Source organism: Schistocerca piceifrons, chromosome 7 (genome assembly GCF_021461385.2).
Source record: "Schistocerca piceifrons isolate TAMUIC-IGC-003096 chromosome 7, iqSchPice1.1, whole genome shotgun sequence".
In the NCBI taxonomy this organism is placed as follows: Eukaryota; Metazoa; Arthropoda; class Insecta; order Orthoptera; family Acrididae; genus Schistocerca; species Schistocerca piceifrons.
The window spans coordinates 209,370,453-209,388,984 of record NC_060144.1 but is presented as its reverse complement, the minus strand read 5'-3'; the positions used below and the strand labels follow the sequence as shown (position 1 = coordinate 209,388,984).

At 38.7% G+C, this 18,532-nt stretch overlaps 1 protein-coding gene across 7 annotated transcripts in view; it reads right to left on the bottom strand.

Moving 5' to 3' along the window:
• LOC124805234 (AP-5 complex subunit beta-1-like) overlaps positions 1 to 18,532 on the bottom strand; it is a 153,441-nt gene that overhangs the window by 85,702 nt on the left and 49,207 nt on the right. For all 7 annotated transcript variants that reach the window (XR_007017413.1, XR_007017415.1, XR_007017416.1 and 4 more), the window contains exons 7-8: positions 11,564 to 11,746; positions 1,602 to 1,872 (exon numbers count right to left, since the gene is read on the bottom strand). Coding sequence is in view for 3 of the 7 variants with exons in the window: in XM_047265736.1 (XP_047121692.1) it covers positions 1,602 to 1,872; positions 11,564 to 11,746 (454 nt within the window). In the remaining 4 variants the exon portion in view is untranslated. The remainder of the gene's footprint in view (positions 1 to 1,601; positions 1,873 to 11,563; positions 11,747 to 18,532) is intronic.

Here is an 18,532-nt window from a genome sequence, read left to right as displayed (position 1 = left end):
CCAGAAATAACACAACAATCCTGTCTCAGCCACCATATTCACCAGTTTTTGGCCCCTGCACCTTTATCCTGTTCCCAAAACTGAAGAGACCTATGAAAGGATGAAGATTTTCAATGACTGAGGGAATAAAAACTGCATCGCTGGAAGTACTCAAGGCTGCACCAAAAAGTGCTTATGAGAAGTGCTTCAAGGAATGGAAGAAGCGTTAGCATAAGTGTATTGTATCTTAGGGGGATTACTTTGAAGGGGACAACATGAATATTAATGATTAAATAAACATTTTTCATAAAAATATAAAGTCACCTTACTTTTTGAACACACCTTGTATATTGGGCTGTTGTGCAAATGCACAGTGCTTGCTACACTGTCTGTGCAGATTGCAAGGTGATCTCTCTAGGCAGGCTGTGGGAGCTCTTTTATAATGCGCTGTTTGATTTTGAGCACTCACACTATAGGTTTGCAACAGAATCTATTGCTTGTGCACTTTGGGTGATTGATAGACCCCAGGTGGGCACACTTCCATTTCACAAAGTAGCTTCTGTCATCAGAGGTGAAGGACGTTTTCACCAATTGATTTGTGATTCTTAAAATCTTCATGGTAAGATCCTGCTGAAGATTTGTTATAATTGGTGAGACTCAAAACATCAATGAACTTTCCCTGATAGTCCTCACTCTTCATCACAGCGATGGCATTACCTGTCTGTGGTAAGAACAATAATGTTACTAACTGTGTTAATATCCCTCAGTGCCTTCCCTCGTGTATGTGAAAAATTATTGTTAGCCGGCTTACACTTTCATAGGATTCTAGCTGTTTCCATCCAAATTATACCAGTGAACTGCTATGGAAGCTGTCAGATACCGCTTCAATAGTTGCTCCATGAGTACCTTTAGAGGTGCCTCCCTCGATGTCTGATTGCACACTCCACCTTTGAGGATGTTTCCTGCAGCCAGAGATGAAAAGTTAGCATCGAAGTTTTAAGTGCAGTCTTCCATGTTGGTCACAATACGGTATAGCCTTACATCTGGCCACACTATTCCTTCAGTTCTGACACTTACCGCACTGTCAAGCCATGGAATTGATAGCTATTCTCTTCCACAACATTGCTGAAAGTTTTTAGACTTTAGCTTCCTACAATATTTTCCACATTCCTTTTCTCTTTATTAAGATAGATCTGTCATTACAGTGTAATGCAATATATTTACGTTCCACAGTGTCTGAAGATGTGAATTACAGGTGGAACACTTTCATGTACAAGTGATGTTCACTTCATTGCTATCTGCAAGTAGTGCAGTTCACTCTCCATTCTGCTTGTTTAGTCTTTTTCTGGAATAAATCTATGTTAGAATTTCGGGGTCACACTTGTGACATTTCCAACCAACCTAACAGTATCTACCACATTAAGAACACTTCCAATTCCCGAGTATGGATTTCAATCCTCCTTATGTCTCTACTTGACTATGGTTATCTTTATTTCACACATTCATGAATAGTATTTATACTATCTGAAATATACACTTATTGTTCTCATCACTGACATTTTGTGTAATAAGCACACACTACCTCCTATGAGGCATCAGTTGCTATATTATCAGTCACATACCATCACGAGTGTGCAGCACACTAGCTAATGCAATGATCTTCTTGAGCTGTGTCTCAGGTCCATCAAATGATGCTGGGAGCAGGACAGTAACAGCTGCTGCCTGACCCACAGGATTCACTGCAGAAGGTATTGCAGCAAGGCAGTCAGCCAGTATGTCGAGTGCAATAAGACGATGAGCGACAGGAAGGCATGTTGCAGACGCATTCAATGAGAGTAGTGACAAACTGTGTGACTTATCTTGGTTACTTGTCAGTGTCTCACCAATGTCCCGCTACAAATTTAGAACAGGCATTAAAACATTATTTACGATTACAAATTTTAATCAAATATGGGCAAAAATAATACACTTAACATATAGCATCATACACAAATAAAAATGGAACTAATCCTATGCTTCAAACCTGGTAGCTACCTTCTCCAACAAAGAAAGAAAATGTTTAGAAGGGACAAGTCATTCAGACAGTAAACAAAATATCCTCACTGGATCCTGGATTCAGGTGGGCACACCAGGGCAGGGTTAAGATAAATCAATACACTGGTGAGCCAAAACATTATGAACACTTGTTTAACAGTGTGTTGGTGCACCTTAGGAATACAATATAGCAGTGATTCAATGTGGCACAGATTCCACAAGCCTTTTTTATGTTTTTGGAGGTGCATGACTGCAGATTCCGATGCACAGCTCATGCAGTTCCTGTAAATCATGGGTTAATGATTTATGGATGTGGAGCTGGCAACTGTCAGCATCACAGACATGCGCCATTGTGTTCAAATTAGGCAAATATGGTGGCCAAGACCTCAATGTGAGTAGTATCACACTCTTCAAACCACTGTAGCAAATTTCTGGCCTTGTAACAAACACAGTTATCCTTTAGGTAGATGCCTTCAATGTCAGGGAATACATCAAGCAAGAAGAGGGGTAAGTGATCTGCAATAATGTTCATGCAGTCTGCGGCTGACATGATGTCTAATTACTGCTACAGGTCCCTTGGAAGCCCCTGTTAATGTCCCTTATAGTATAACACTGCACTAACTGGCCTGTGCCCATGACACAGTGCATGTTTGGAACAGCCTTTGGTCTGGACAACGGAGTATCCAGTCAACATCATTGACATGACGTAACAAGAAATGTGATTCCTCCAAGCAGACATCACATTTCCACTGATACAAAATTCAATCTTGATGGTCAATTCCTCACTGAAATCCTGACTGACTATGTCATTGGGTCAACATGAGAACTCACACAGGTCTTCTGCTGTGGAACCCCATGTATAACAATGTGTGCTGAATGATGTGCTCCAAAACACTTGGACCTGGAGCAGTATCGTACTCTGCCATTAGACCTACCACATGTCAGACTTCAATGTATATAATCCCAATGCTGTAAGTAGCATGTAATGACAGTTTTTCAGGAGAATATGAGTCACAGAAAACTGGTTATAAAGGGGAAATAAGTCCTGACCTGAGTTACAAAAATAGCATATGTCTCTCAAGAAAATATGATGCAAATAGTCTCAACTACTGAGACTATCACCTATTTATGACAGATTATAAATATAAGATTGTAAAGCTACTGAAATAATATCACTCACTAAATTGTTTTACTGTAACTCCATTGGGGAGAAATAGTGTTTTTCAGGAAAGAACATACTTTATTCTCACACAGACTCCTTTAGGGCACTGAAATATACACACTAGACAATAAATTAGTCACCATCAGGAGACATTAGACTAGAACTATCTAACTCTGCTTCTAAACTTGATAATGGTCTCCATTCAGCGAGGCAGAAGAGTCTACAAATTTCCTCAGGTATGCCATATCCAGCTGAAGCCATTCATTGATGATTAGATCTCTTACAGCTACCAAACTGTGAGGATGTTGACTCACACTATTTCTTAAAGGGTGGAAATGATGTAGTGGGTCTCTTTACACTTTTTCACCAAATCTGAATAAACTTCTGCTGGCAATGAATTATACAAAACAGAATTCTGTCCATCTGGACAAAACACTCACAGCAAAACTCAAACAAACAAAACTATTCTGCTGATCTAGTTGACACTTATATTCTTTTGCAACATTTATCAACATAATATGAGCAAAATTTGATTGATGCCAATACTGTACCTATGCCAAGCTAAAAAATTTCATCTTGCTCTTGTACCACAACCTCTTGTGTCCAAATGATTTTCCTTGCATATCCACATTGATGAAGCAATGAAAACAATGACTATCTTTGCCCAGTTAGACTGTAGGAGTAGCAAAAATAATAATACACACACCAGAAAAGTTTATTGTGTGTGTGTATTTGTTGCTGAATGCTCCAAAAAAAAAAATAACACAAGTTTGTAAGCTGAACTACCATGTTCCAATTCTTGTTTATGTGACAATTTATTGTTCAACACAGTAGTCACATGATGAGTGGTGATCTTTACTTATACTATTGTTTATATTTCATCCTGTATTTTCTAGTGTCATACAAATGTTGTCATGTAGTTTCTTTTCATCCTGTAACCTTGTGCCAGCCACAATTTTTTGTTGTATCTATTTTCTACATTTCTCCCTCACTATTATTGTGTCTTATGGTTACTTTCTCACTGGTTTTAAAAATATATGAATTACTGCTTACTACATAACATGTGCCACTTAATTCACATAATGGGTTGGTTTCTTTGATAAGGAAACAGTAAATTTCCTTCCCACATTTTTCCAGCTCCATCCTGTGCTCCAAACAAGACCCTGATGTTTAGTGGGCATTAAACTCTTCTTCCTTCATAAAACTGCACATTAATGAACTACTGATTGCAGGAACTGTGTAGCCTAGTTCTGCCTATCCCAATAACAAGTGCAGGGCAGTCACATTTAAACGCATACATAAAACAACTGCTGATCAGTGGCGTTTAGGAAAAGATAAATATTTGCCAGGATAGTTTGACTGTGGGTAGTACATTGCCCACCAGATATCATATGCTCAGTTCAAATTTGATATTTTGTAGATAATCAGTATGAGTGTTTCTAGCCAACTTCAATAAACAAACAGTTGACATTATTTAGAAAAGTGATAAGCATGTGTGATCTATTTTTGTGTTTTCCTTGCTCAGCAAACATCTTATTTTTGTGACAACTTATTATCAAAGCAGTACTTGGTTTCAGAAACTCAAAGATTACATTGTAGTAGACACACTTATGTCATAAGGAGCACAACTGCTTAGTTGTCAGAAACTGACCACAGACATAAGCAACATAGCTAGGTAAGTATATAACTGGAGAAAAAATACACTGAGGTGGCAAAAGTCATGGGATACCTCCTAATATTGTGTCTGACCACCTTTCATCAAGCGTAGTGCAGTAACTCAATGTGAAATGGACTCAACACGTCATTGGAAGCCCCTGCTGAAAAAGTGGGTCATGCTTCTGCAGCCCATAAATGTTCAGTGGGATTCATCTCAAGCAATATTGGTTGCCAAATTGTTCACTCTAATTGTCTTGAATTTTCTTCAACCCAAGTGCAAACAACTGTGTCAACCATAAAAACCCACAGTTGTTAGAGTAGGTGAAGTCCATGAATGGCTGCAAATGGTTTCCAAGTAGCCGAACATAACCATATCCAATCAGCGATTGGTTCAGCTGGACCAGAGGACCCACTCCATTCCATGTACACACAACCCACACATTAGGGTGTCACCATAAGCTTGCACAGTGCCCTGTTGACAATGTGGGTCCATGGCTTTATGCAGTCTGTGCCACGCTTGAATTCTACCATCAGCTCTTACTAACTGAAATCTGAACTCATCTGACCAGGCCACAGTTTTCCAGTCACCTAGGTTTCAAGCGATACTGTCACGAGTCCAAGAGAGACACTGCAAGCAATGTCTTTCTGTTGGCAAAGGCACTCGTGTTGGTTGTCTGCTGCCATTGCCTATTAACACCAAATTTCACCACACTATCCCAACAGATACATTCGTCATCCAGCATTCAGCATATGTCTCACACTGATTTCTGTGATTATTTCACGCAATGTTGCTTGTCTGTTAGCACTGACAACTCTAAACAAACATCGCTGCTCTCAATCATTAAGTGAAGGCCATTGACCACTGTGTTGTCCACGGTGAGAGATAAAGCCTGAAATTGCATTCTTGACACTGTAGTTCTCAGAATATTGAATTTTTTAATGATTTATGAAATGGAATCTCCCATGCATCTAGCTCCAACTACCATTCTGCATTCTAAGTCTTAATTCCCATCGTATGGCCTCGTATGGCCATACTCACATTGGAAACCTTTTCAAATGAATAACCTGAGTACAAACTAAAGCTCCGCCAAGGCACTGCCCTTTTGTACCTAGCATATGGGATACTACTGCTACCTTATATGTGAATATCGCTATGGCATGACATTTATCAACTCAGTGTAAACTGCCTGAATATGTTCATTAACTCTCCTTTGGCCAAAAAACCCCAACCTCTCCATCCCTGTTTTCACTCATTCTACACTCATACTCTCCTCTTCACAATCTCTCTCTACCTCTCTTCCGATCCTCCTCCGAACCTTCAAATCCACTCCTCCACTTCATTGTGTGACACAAAAAACTTTCCCTGCTTGTAGCAGGGTGAGCTCACTGGTAACCATTCCAACTCCATACCCTTGCTGTCTCTCCCTCTCTGCCATCAGCCACCATTCACCTCCCCCCCCCCCTCCTCTTTTCTACTCACACCAACTCCACCCAATGCAACCCCTCATCTCAGTCAAGTCATAACACCAGTACAATATAGCCAGTTGGGACAATGGTAGGCACGTGTGTGTGTGTGAGTGTGTGTGTGTGTGTGTGTGTTTGTTTTTGTTTTAATTCTGAATAAGAATGTCATCCAAAAGCTTATCATTTTGGCTTGTTTATGTGCCTGTCAACCACCCAACACAACTATGTTAAAACAATGGTCTAGTTCACAATAATAATTTACTAATTACTGATTTCAACTTCATACAGAAGCCATCATGAGAAAATGAGTACTATTAGGCTGCTGCTGGCAGCTCTCGGACGCTCACGTGGCAATACGATCATAAACTGCCCAGTTTACGATCATGCTGCCACGTGAGCATCCAAGAAGCCACCAGTAGCAGCCAGATAGTCTTCATTTTCTGAAGCTAACTTCTACATGAAGTCAAAACTGGCCACTAATAAAATATTATTGCAATCTAGACTGTCTTTTAACCTGTATGAATTGTTACTGGATTCATAGATAAAATGTCTTCTTCTCTGTCAAACACACTGGCATCAATTAAAGAACAATAATCTGGAATTCTTTTCATATCTTCAGAAAGAACGAAACCAAATGAAGAGACCGTCAATTAGGGTAGTACTTGCTGCACAAAGTTTACAGCTTCTGGATACTGGTATATAAAACTTTGGGATGAAAACACCAGTGACCTCCAATATGTTAAGTGTACAAATAAATATTATGTTGTATTTTAATTGTTTTTGTTAAATTTTTTCATTTAATTATAAGAGCATCTTTCATTTGGTCTTCAAATTTCACTGATTATACCAATATGACATAAATACTACACTGTTAAGTTACAAATAAGCTTCAAAATATGCTCACTTACATTTCAGTGGCTCTTAAGTGTTGCTGAGCCTATTTTAATGAGTTACGTTCATACGAGCTCTAGAAAAAAAATCTGCCTATAAGACTGCAAATGACATTTGTTTAGTCTTTGCCACACATTTCTTTTCTTTTTTTTTTTAAAAAAAAAAGAAAAATTTACATGCTCTTTAAAATGTATGCTACTTTCTCTTATTAGCTTGTGTCACTGAAGATATCAGTCTTTGAAATTTGTTAAGAAATGTGGGGAAGCACCATTAAATTCCACTTAAACACCAAATAAAAGTTCAATGAAGACAGAAAAATTGAAAGAAAATATACTATTTACTCAAAAAGTATACAAAAATAACAAGACAGATGTATAATTTTGTATATTATGACTGATAAATTGTATTTTAATAAAGATGCAACTCAAAATATACCAATCAAAGATCTGGACCTTAATTGGAGCAATCCTCCCTTCATGATATTAACTTCTTTTAATAATTAGAAACAGAAAAATAATTTAGGTTACACCACAGAAAGCACTTAAATATACTGCCTAATGTAATAAATATTGATGAGGCTCTCAGGTATTACGTGGAAGGCTTTGCTAATGCTTTGTGATATTTCAAAGCAGCATCTATTTGTTGCCTTCAGATGATGGTTTTTGGCGAAAACCTAGACAGGATGTTAATCGTCATGGAGAAAGGAAAGTGAACATGTCATGCTTTAGTTTTTCCTGGAGCTAATGATAATTTTTCTGTCATCCAAAAAGCTGGACTTATCTGCGCAACAACTGCAATATTTTTGAAAGTGAGCATCATCAGATGTGCCAATGACCAACTGCTTACGGGTCAGAGGCGGGCATTTATCTCCATGCTTGTCCTTCCTCATGGTTGGCCTGTGGTAGCTCCGTTATTCTGTCTGTGATTTATCCCTGTGGGAACATTCAATGAGCAATATATGAATTGAATGTGGTCTACATTCAAAGCCTATTCGTTCTTGTTGCAAGGTAATGCATTGAAACTTATAATTAATCCAAGTGGCCTGGGAGACAGTGCTGCATCCTTCCTCCCCATCTTCCAGATCAGAGATACATCATTTTTCTTCAAAAAATACTGTTATAACATCAAGTCAAACCCATATATTTCAAAACGACACAACACATATGAGTCACTGAGCAAGTTGATAAAGCAAGACATGTGAACACGGTAACATTCGAATGAGTACTGAGTCCAAGTCTAGAGGCCGCTGGCTGGCTGGCCGCTTAGGCGGCGTGGCTGCTGCATGGCTGGCAGACAGCGCCGCATGTAGAGGACGCACGTAATTGCGTGGCGGCACTTTGAATGATCGGTGAGTCACAACAAATACTAGTAGAGTTCTTGGAAGATACAACACTGAATATTCATAAAGAAATGTGTGCACTTTCTGCAGTCCTCCAGCTATGGTAATCTCGAGGCAATGTTTGGAGAAAGATGGCTATGTAAAGATGGACCACAAGCTTGGTCACCAAGATCCCAATATTTGGCTTCCTTAAATATTTTCTTGTGGAGCTACATGAAGAACCTTTATTATTAGAAACCTGCAAATCTGGTTTCAAAAGATAGTAGGGCAAGAGATGATTCTCCTTACACCAGATATTTGTGATGAATTGTATTACAACTTTCTGAACACATAAAACTTATGTAACAACACAGTGCAGTTTTTATTGTGTCCTATGTGATGCAATCTGCACAATAATCTCAGTTTTGGTGCAGACAACAACAGACTAAGACCACTGTGTTTGTCTTCCTGCATTAACAAGAGTAATGTAATAGAGCGAGGTTGAGCTATTGCAGTACGCAATACATTTGTTTAGTAAATGATCTAATCCCACTCAATTCAATTTTGTATATAATTATGTGGTTATTCTGCATTTATTATTATTCTTAATGATGTTAAGAACTATATAATAAATTATTTTAATGGTATCTACAATGAATCTCTATATAATGAAGTGTAAAATATTTGTATTGTAACCGTATGTCACATTTATCATCTACGATACAAACTGAAATGAAGTTTTTTCTATAAATAATATGAATTGTCATAAGAAACACTACAACAGGAGGGAACTGAAATTATAATTTAGTCACATTTAAAACTAACATTTTGTAGCACTCACTGTTTAAAATAACTTTTGATTTAAAGGAATGCAAATTTATTAAATTTTACTACAATATTTTGTCACACATGTCATGGACTGATAAGATAACATGGTAATGACTATTTGTAAACATAACTAAATGAAAATGTTATTGTTAATAATGCATACACGAGGACCATTCAGAAATTAGGGAACATTTCCGTCTGACGCCGCTAGACACACGCCGATCACGTATATTTTGATAAGTGCATGCTCGGCAGCTCAGTCGGCATCCATCTGCGACAGTGGGAACATCTCTGTGCGTCTGCCCCCCCCCCCCCCCTTTTTTTTTTTTTAATATATAATCGAATTTGAAACGTGCGCTGCAATCGAAAATCCCACCAGTTGTGAGGTGCGGTATGTTATACGGTTATTGTTGCCAAAAAATCTAAAACCTATAGAAATTTATCGTGAACTATGCAAAGTGTATGGAAACAATGTAATGAGTGAATGTTCCATCCTGAAATGGTGCATTCAGTTTAAAAAAGGCCGAACCAACGTTCATGATGAAGAGAAGAATGGATGCCCGAGCACTGTGACTGACGATCTTGTTGCTGAAGTTGATGAAATGATTTGTGAGAACCGTCGCCACTCAATAATGGAGCTTTTGCTTTCTTTTCCACAAGTTTCACTGACTTTGTTGTTTGAAATTGTCACTCAAAAGCTAGTCTACCACAAATTTTGTGTACAATGGGTGCCCAAATTGCTTACAGAGCACCATAAAGAACAGCGAATGGGGGCAACGTTGACATTTATAGAGGACTACCATAAACATGGTGATTCATTACTGAACTGAATTGTGACTGGTGATGAGACTTCGGTGAAACATGTCAACTGTGAGACAAAATTACAGTCCATGGAGTGGGGGCACACAAAGTCCCTACAAAAATCAAGAAAATGTTGTCAGCAAGGAAGTTGATGGTGACAGTGTTTTGGGATAGGTAAGGTGTGCTGCTTATTGATTTTCTCGAACGTGGAGCAGCCATAAATTCTGCCCGGTACTGTCACAGTTTGCACAGCCTTAGACGAGCAGCTCGAAACAAACACTGAGGAAAACTGATGTCCAAAATTTTGTTTTTGCACGACAATGCTCGACTTCACATGGTCAACTGCACTAAAGAGCTCCTTAATTCATTCAAATGGGAAATTTTCCCTCATCCGCCCTACAGCCCCAATCTTGCACCAAGTGACTTCCACTTGTTTCCGAAGATGAAGAACTGGTTTGCAACACAGCACTTTGATGATGAACTCCAGACCGACGTGACTCACTGGCTGAAGTCTCAGGTGGCGGAATTTTATGATGAAGGTCTTTCAAAGCTTGTCCACTGGTATGATAACTGCCTCAATGTGTTTGGTGACTATGTGGGAAAGTAGTATGTCAGTCGCTCTTTCAGATGTATTTCTTGTACTTCGTTTTTTTTTTTTTTTTTTTTTTTTTAATGCCAACACGTGCCCTACTTTCTGAATAGCCCTTGTACTCATGCTCACTGTTTGGTGGTTGTGTCTGCCAAACAGTGCAGTACATGTTGCTCACCAAACTAGTATGCTGTGCAAGCAGTCAGTCATGTGGAGTTGTAAAAGTTTGGAGAATGCTGTGAAAGTAAAAGCATTATTCTCTAGTAATAATAATACATCCAGAAGTTATTCTGTGAATAAATCAGAGAAGTAACCAAAATATGGAGCATGAATGCTTATTATGAGAAGAAGTTAGTAACTCTAAACTATAAAATTTAGGTGTCAGTATACCACCAGCAACAAATATAGCACTACCTGTTCTACAACATTTATATTGAAAATAATATTTATTAACTACTAGGAGCCGTTGCAATTAAAAAACTTGAAATTTTGAACATTATTAGCATTTTTTGTAATGACAATATAATCAGAGTAGGGTTGTTACAATTATACAAGAAATGTAGATAAATACAAGATAGTTAAGGGACATGGGTCAAATATGTTTTGGTTTGTGGGATTGAAGGGACCAGACTGCTTGGGCCATCAGTCGGGGTCAAATATGTTGCCCTTGTAACATTATACTGTTAAATGTACATCATCTCCTACACAAGCATAAAATGTAATTATAGAAAACCCACAAGTTTAACAAGTATGGACCTCCAAAATATCGCCAATAAGAAAAATAAATAAATAAATAAATTGAATAGACATCCTCATGATTCAAGCAATATAGAGCACATACCTGAAGCAAATGCACAATATGAACTAGTGGAAGGTAGTGTGTACGAGTGGCAGTCAGAATTAGAGGCTGTAAGAGAGGTAGGCAGCTTGGAACAGACTTCAACAGTGGTGCTAGTTGTTCCACTACCCATGTTATTGCCTCACTTGTACAAAGAGGCACCTGGTCGACCATAAATGACAGAACCTATAAATAAATATACAAAGATTATTGTTATGACTACTTTATGAAACTCTTCAACAGTACTTTATATAAGAGCTTCAATTTTCACCTTAAAAACTATCGACAAACTTTAAAAAAATATTCAAAATGAAAGTAGGAACTTAATATTTACAGTGCTTGTGACAGAGAACAAATGCCCCCTTACTCCCCACTGCAGCAGGATGAACACAAACAAGATCGAAAAACACACAAACTCTGAAATATGATTGGTACTCTGGCTTTTATATTTTCAAAATGCTTTCATAGGGAGAAAGAAAAAATATATGCAAACAAGAAATGAATGCAGCAATACACTGTAGTGACAAAAGTCATGGAATACCTCCTTATATCATGTTGGAAATACTTTTGAACAGTGTTGTGCAGCAGTTCAACATGGCATTGACGCAACAAGTTGTTGGAAATTCCCTGCAGAAATACTAAGCCAAGCTGCCCCTACAGCCGTCCATAATACCGAAAGTGTTGCTGGTGCGTGAACTGACCTGTCAATTGTGTCCCATAAATATTCAATGGGATTGATGTCATGTGATCTGATTGGGCAAATCATTTGCTCAAATTGACCAGAATGTTGTTAAAACCAGTCACGAACAACTGTGGTCCAGTGGCATTGGACATTCTCGCCTACAAAAATGAAGTCCATGAATGGTTGCAAATGGTCTGCAAGTAGCCGAACACACCCATTTCCAGTCAATGATTGGTTCAGTTGGAACAGAGGACCCAGTCATTCCACATAAACACAGCCCACACCATTATGGAGCCAGCAACAGCTCCCACAGTGCCTTGTTTCCAACTTGGGTACATGGCTTCATGTGGTCTGTGCCACACTAACTGTGCCATCAGCTCTTACCAATTGAAATTGGAACTCATGTGGCCAGGCCACAGTTTTCCAGTCAACTAGGGTCCAAGTCAAATTGTTATGAGCTGAGGAGAGGCGCTGCAGGTGATGTTGCGCTGTTAGCAAAGGCACTTGTGTTGTTCGTTTGCTGTCATAGCCCATTAACGCCAAATTTCGCTGCACTGTCCTAATGGATACATTCATCGTACATCCCACTTTGATTTCTGCAGTTATTACAAGCAGTGTTGCTCATCTACTAGCACTGACAACTCTATGCAAATGCTGCTGCTCTTGGTCGTTAAGTAATGGTCGTTGACTACAATGTTGTCCATGGTGAGAGGTAATGCCTAAAATTTGATATTCTCAGAGCACGCTCTTGACACTGTGAATCTCGGATATTGAATTCTCTAACAATTTCCAAAATGGAATCTCCCATGCCTCTAGCCGCAAATACCATTCTGCATGATCACATCCGAAACTTTTTCAAGTAAATCACCTGAGTATAAATAACAGCTCCTCCAATGCATTGTCCTTTTACACCTTGTGTACAGGATACTACTGCCATCTCTATAAATGAATATTGCTGTCCCATGACTTGTCATTTCAGTGTAAGTATCTACAGCTGCTGAAGAAAGAAAATCTTGTTTGAAATATTGATTTAGAAGAAACTATATAGCAGAAATGGTTTGGAAGTAACAACGGAGTAATAGCACAGTCTGAAATTCCAGAAAGTCACCAATAAAGAACTGCTGGTAGTAAAGAAATCATCAATTGGAGGAAGGGCACAAACAGAAGTGAGAGATACAGCAAGGTAGAAATAAGGCTGATGGTCAAATGGAAAAAAGAAAATATAAATTAGACGAAATACAATAGTAAAAAGAACTTTTAGGAAGATGGTGCACTCTACAGGAGAGGAAAAGACAATACAGAATTATAAATTGTAAGTGGGTGAAACAACACTGTGGAAGAAATGGAGAAAGCAAGGAAAAAGGAAAGTGAGGTTAGCAAAGAGTATGATCTGGGAGATAGCATAAGCAAACTACACAAAGTAGAGTCAATTCTAATATCTGGACACTGGTAACATTGGTGCTGAATGGAGGGATCCATTCAATACAAGTGCTAATGTCTCTAATGTCACATTCCACAGCATACTTAGCAAAAAGATACTGGGTGTCGCATGTGAAGACAGTTTGCCTGTGGCAATTCTCTTTGGTAACCAAGTAGTGGCTGGCCAATATACAATGCAGGACAAAAATTACTGGTTGGCTGAATAATTAAATGGGTGCTCTTTTCTGCAATTATGTATAACTTGATACAGTTACACTGACAGGACAAATAAGACAGCTCTTACATTGCAGCCAAACAATGGCATTCATTAAATGCAGTCTGATCAAATAATAATTTTATGTAAACAGATTTTGGTAAAAAGACGAAATTAGTTTAGACTCGACAGAGTATGCACCATATGTATTATTAATTACAAGTTGAGGCTGGATGCTTGATATCAATCTTCTTCTGCTGCTTATCCATTAATGAATGTTGATGACCAGATGTTGCATCTTTCTTCTGTGAACCGCAGTATGTAATAGCTGGTCCACACTTCGTAGTCCTGCCCACTGCTTTATACTGTCCAACCAAAATGTTCTTCTCCGCCCTTGTCTTCTTTTTTGTTCAATCTTCCCTTCTATTATTAACTGCAGAAGCATATATTTGGTGTTCCATACTATATGTCCTAGACATGCAGTTTTTCTTATTTCAAGCACTGTCAACATTTCTCACTTCTTGTTCTTTTGTTCCAGTACTTCAGTGCTGGTTATTCTTGCAGTCAACGCTATTTTAAGCATTCTGCGATAAATCCACATTCCAAAGGCCTCTAACTTCTTTGTTGTTGTCATATGTCATGTTGTGATATCAATGTTTAAGCCCAAATGGTTTCTTTTCGTGGGAAATGCATTTCTTATTCACCCACCTGAGCGCATCACAGGGCAAATCAAAGTTTCCGCTTGTCTGTTTTCTCTCCATGGCTTACAAGCTCTACAGAAGTTCCTTTGTGATGATTTAAGGCAAACAACACTTGGATAATGTATGTGTTAACAGTGGGTTGTAACAGCCAATGTCATAGCAAGTTACTGACATGAGTCTTTGCAAACTTGCAAGAATGCACAGTTTATTACACCTGTTATTACATAAATCATCTGGGTCACCTCCGCTTATATAAACATGTTTTTGCTTGTTTCCATATGCATGGTGTTTCAGAATGACATTAAAAAATCTGGGGTCAGACTCCTTACACCAAACCAAGAAAGAAATGTCCAGTAAACATGGGCCTAAAATGCAAACCTTAAGAGCTATGATCACTTGTTCATCTTCAATACTGTACCACAGTTCTTTTACTGCAAGCTCTTTGATTTCCATATTTTGGGAGGAGGTAGTATGGACCAAAACAAAAAAAAGTCCAGTAAACATGAGGCCTAAAATGCATACCTTAAGAGTTACAAGCACTTTTCATCTTCATTTCAGCGAAACACATCTCTTCCACTGCACAAGTGCTCATAGCTCTTAAGGTACGCATTTTAGAACACATGTTTACTGGACTTTTTTCTTGTTTTGCTGTAAGGAAACTCATCCCAAATTTTTAAAATAGCATTTTGAAACCCCTTGTATACACATTGTCACTGAAGTTTCAGTGCACCATATTACACCATATTAACACAGAACAAAACTTCAATGTAATGCTGTAGCACATAGTCAATCGAGTGTGCTTCTCTCTCTCTCTCTCTCTCTCTCTCTCTCTCAGCACTATGTTGTCTGTAAGATGTTAGGTGTCAACTTCAAAAGAATCAATAGATGCTCACTGCTTGATTTTATTCTCAACAGCGTCTTTATGGTTAACAAAACAGGGACTATGTTGACTACAAATAAAAATGAGAAAAATCAGTCTCTTACAAGCAGCTGATTGATGGGTGGCACATACTGCCCTCACTATGGCAGTGTTGTATGGTGAGTTAACTTGGAGTTGCAAATGGCACCAATGACTGCTTATCAGCTGCACACTGCACTGGTGCCTGTCCATTTCAGAACATTGGAAGATGGAGTTGCATTAGTTATGGTAAAGATCTCATCAGGACTGGAAAGGAAGGTTGATGGAGCAGATTAGTACGAGTATAGGTGGGGGCAGGACTATGCATAGTCAAATCCTATTTTTAGAGTAGATTACAGCAACAGGTTCCCCTACCTGAAAAATGTCTCCACCAGTTTAGAGATTTCTGTGACAGTTACAATGAAGATAGCTTGTATCACACTGCAGGACACAATCACCAGTTATAGGAAATAAAAGGTAAAAGGCCATACACCACAGAAACACATAAAGAATTATCATCTTTCTTCAAATATAGTCTGTTGCAAATTAATTTTGAAAAACACAGTGGTACACATTACAGAGCACTGGTGTAGAGACACTGGTTCTATCACCACATGAAAGGGCAAGCTGTTACTGTAGAACTACCATAAATAGCATGGGTTTGTGCATTTATACCTGAAATGGGACACATTTGAAAGATAGTCAAAATCTGATCAAATTTATAGTGTTGTGGATGCAGGTGATAGTGTGCTGCACTGTAGCAAGGAACAGTTTATCACGTGACACTATAACTAATAGTGCCATTCAGTTGTGTCTTTTTAGCATACACTTTGAGTTGCACACAGAACATTTAGTGTCGATTTTCACATTAGTTTAGATATGGTGAACATATTTAAGCATTCAAGGATTACTTCATGATGGCATAAAGCAAACATTCTAAGTATTGCCTTAAAAATAATCAGCATCAGTTTTTTGAGAATATAAATTTTTCTCAGGAGCATCCTCCCCCACCCCACCCATGAACCATGGACATTGGTGAGGAGGCTTGCATGCTTCAGCGATACAGATAGCCGTACCGTAGATGCAACCATAATGGAGGGGTATCTGTTAAGAGCCCAGACAAATGTGTGGTTCCTGAAGAGGGGCAGCAACCTTTTCAGTAGTTGCAAGGGCAACAGTCTGGGTGACTGACTTATCTGGCCTTGTAACATTAACCAAAGCAGCCTTGCTGTGCTGGTACTGGGAATGGCTGAAAGCAAGGGGAAACTACAGCCGTAATTTTTCTCCGAGGACATGCAGCTTTACTGTATGGTTAAATGATGACGGCGTCCTCCTGGGTAAAATATTCTGGAGGTAAAATAGTCCCCCATTCGGATCTCTGGGCGGGGACTACTCAAGAGGACATTGTTATCAGGAGAAACAAAACTGGCATTGTGCATATCGGAGCGTGGAATGTCAGATCCCTTAATCGGGCAGGTAGGTTAGAAAATTTTAAAAGCGAAATGGATAGGTTGAAGTTAGATGTAGTGGGAATTAATGAAACTTGGTGACTGGAGGAATAAGACTTCTGGTCAGGTGAATACAGGGTTATAAATACAAAATCAAATAGGGGTAATGCAGGAGTAGGTTTAATAATGAATAAAAAAAATAGGAGCAAGGGTAAGCTACTACGAACAGCATAGTGAACACATCATTGTAGCTAAGATAGATACGAAGCCCACGCCTACCACAGTAGTACAAGTATATATGCCAACTAGCTCCGCAGGCGACGAAAAGATCGAAGAAATGTATGAGGAGAAAAAAGAAATTATTCAGATAGTGAAGGGAGATGAAAATTTAACAGTCATGGGGGACTGGAATTTGATAGTAGGAAAAGGAAGAGAAGAAACAGTAGTAAGTAAATATGGAATGGGGGTAAGGAATGAAAGAGGAAGCCGCCTGGTAGAATTCTGCATAGAGCATAACTTAATCATAGCTAACACTTGGTTTAAGAATCATGATAGAAGGTTGTATACGTGGAAGAGGCCTGGAGACACTGGGAGGTTTCAGATAGATTATACAATGGTAAGACAGAGATTTAGGAACCAGGTTTTAAATTGTAAGACATTTCCAGGGGCAGATGTGGACTCTGATCACAATCTATTAGTTATGAACTGTAGATTAAAACTGAAGAAACTGCAAAAAGGTGGTAATTTAAGGAGATGGGACCAGATAAACTTAAAGAAACAGAGGTTGTAGAGAGCTTAAGGAAGAGCATTAGGGAATGATTGACAAGAATGGGGGAAAGAAATACAGTAGAAGAAGACTGGGCAACTTTGAGGGATGAAGTAGTGAAGGCAGCAGAGGATCAAGTAGGCAAAAAGACAAGGGCTGGTAGAAATCCTTGGGTAACAGAAGAGATATTGAATTTCATTGATGAAAGGAGAAAATATAAAAATGCAGTAAATGAAGCAGCCAAAAAGGAATACAAACGTCTCAAAAATGAGATCAACAGGAAGTGCAAAATGGCTAAGCAGGGATGGCTATAGGATAAATGTAAGGATGTAGAGGCATATATCACTACAGCTAAGATAGATACTGCATACAGGAAAATTAAAGAGACCTTCGGAGAAAAGACAACCACTTGTATGAATATCAAGAGCTCAGATGGAAAACCAGTACTTAAGCAAAGAAGGAAAAAGAGAAAGATGGAAGGAGTACATAGAGGGACTATACAAGAGTGATGTAATTGCGGGCAATATTGTGGAGATGGATGAGGATGTAGATGAAGATGAAATGAAAGATATGATACTGCGTGAAGAGTTTGACAGAGCACTGAAAGACCTAAGTTGAAACAAGGCCCCGGGACTGGACAATATTCCATCAGAACTACTGATAGATTTGGGAGAGCCAACCATGACAAAACTCTACCATCTGGTGAGCAAGATGTACAAGACAGGCGAAATACCCTCAGACTTCAAGAAGAATATTGTCACATAGAGGAAGGTGTAATTAGATGAATGACGAACACCAACTTCACTTAACGAAGATTTATTCAGCACCTGCACATACAAGAGTG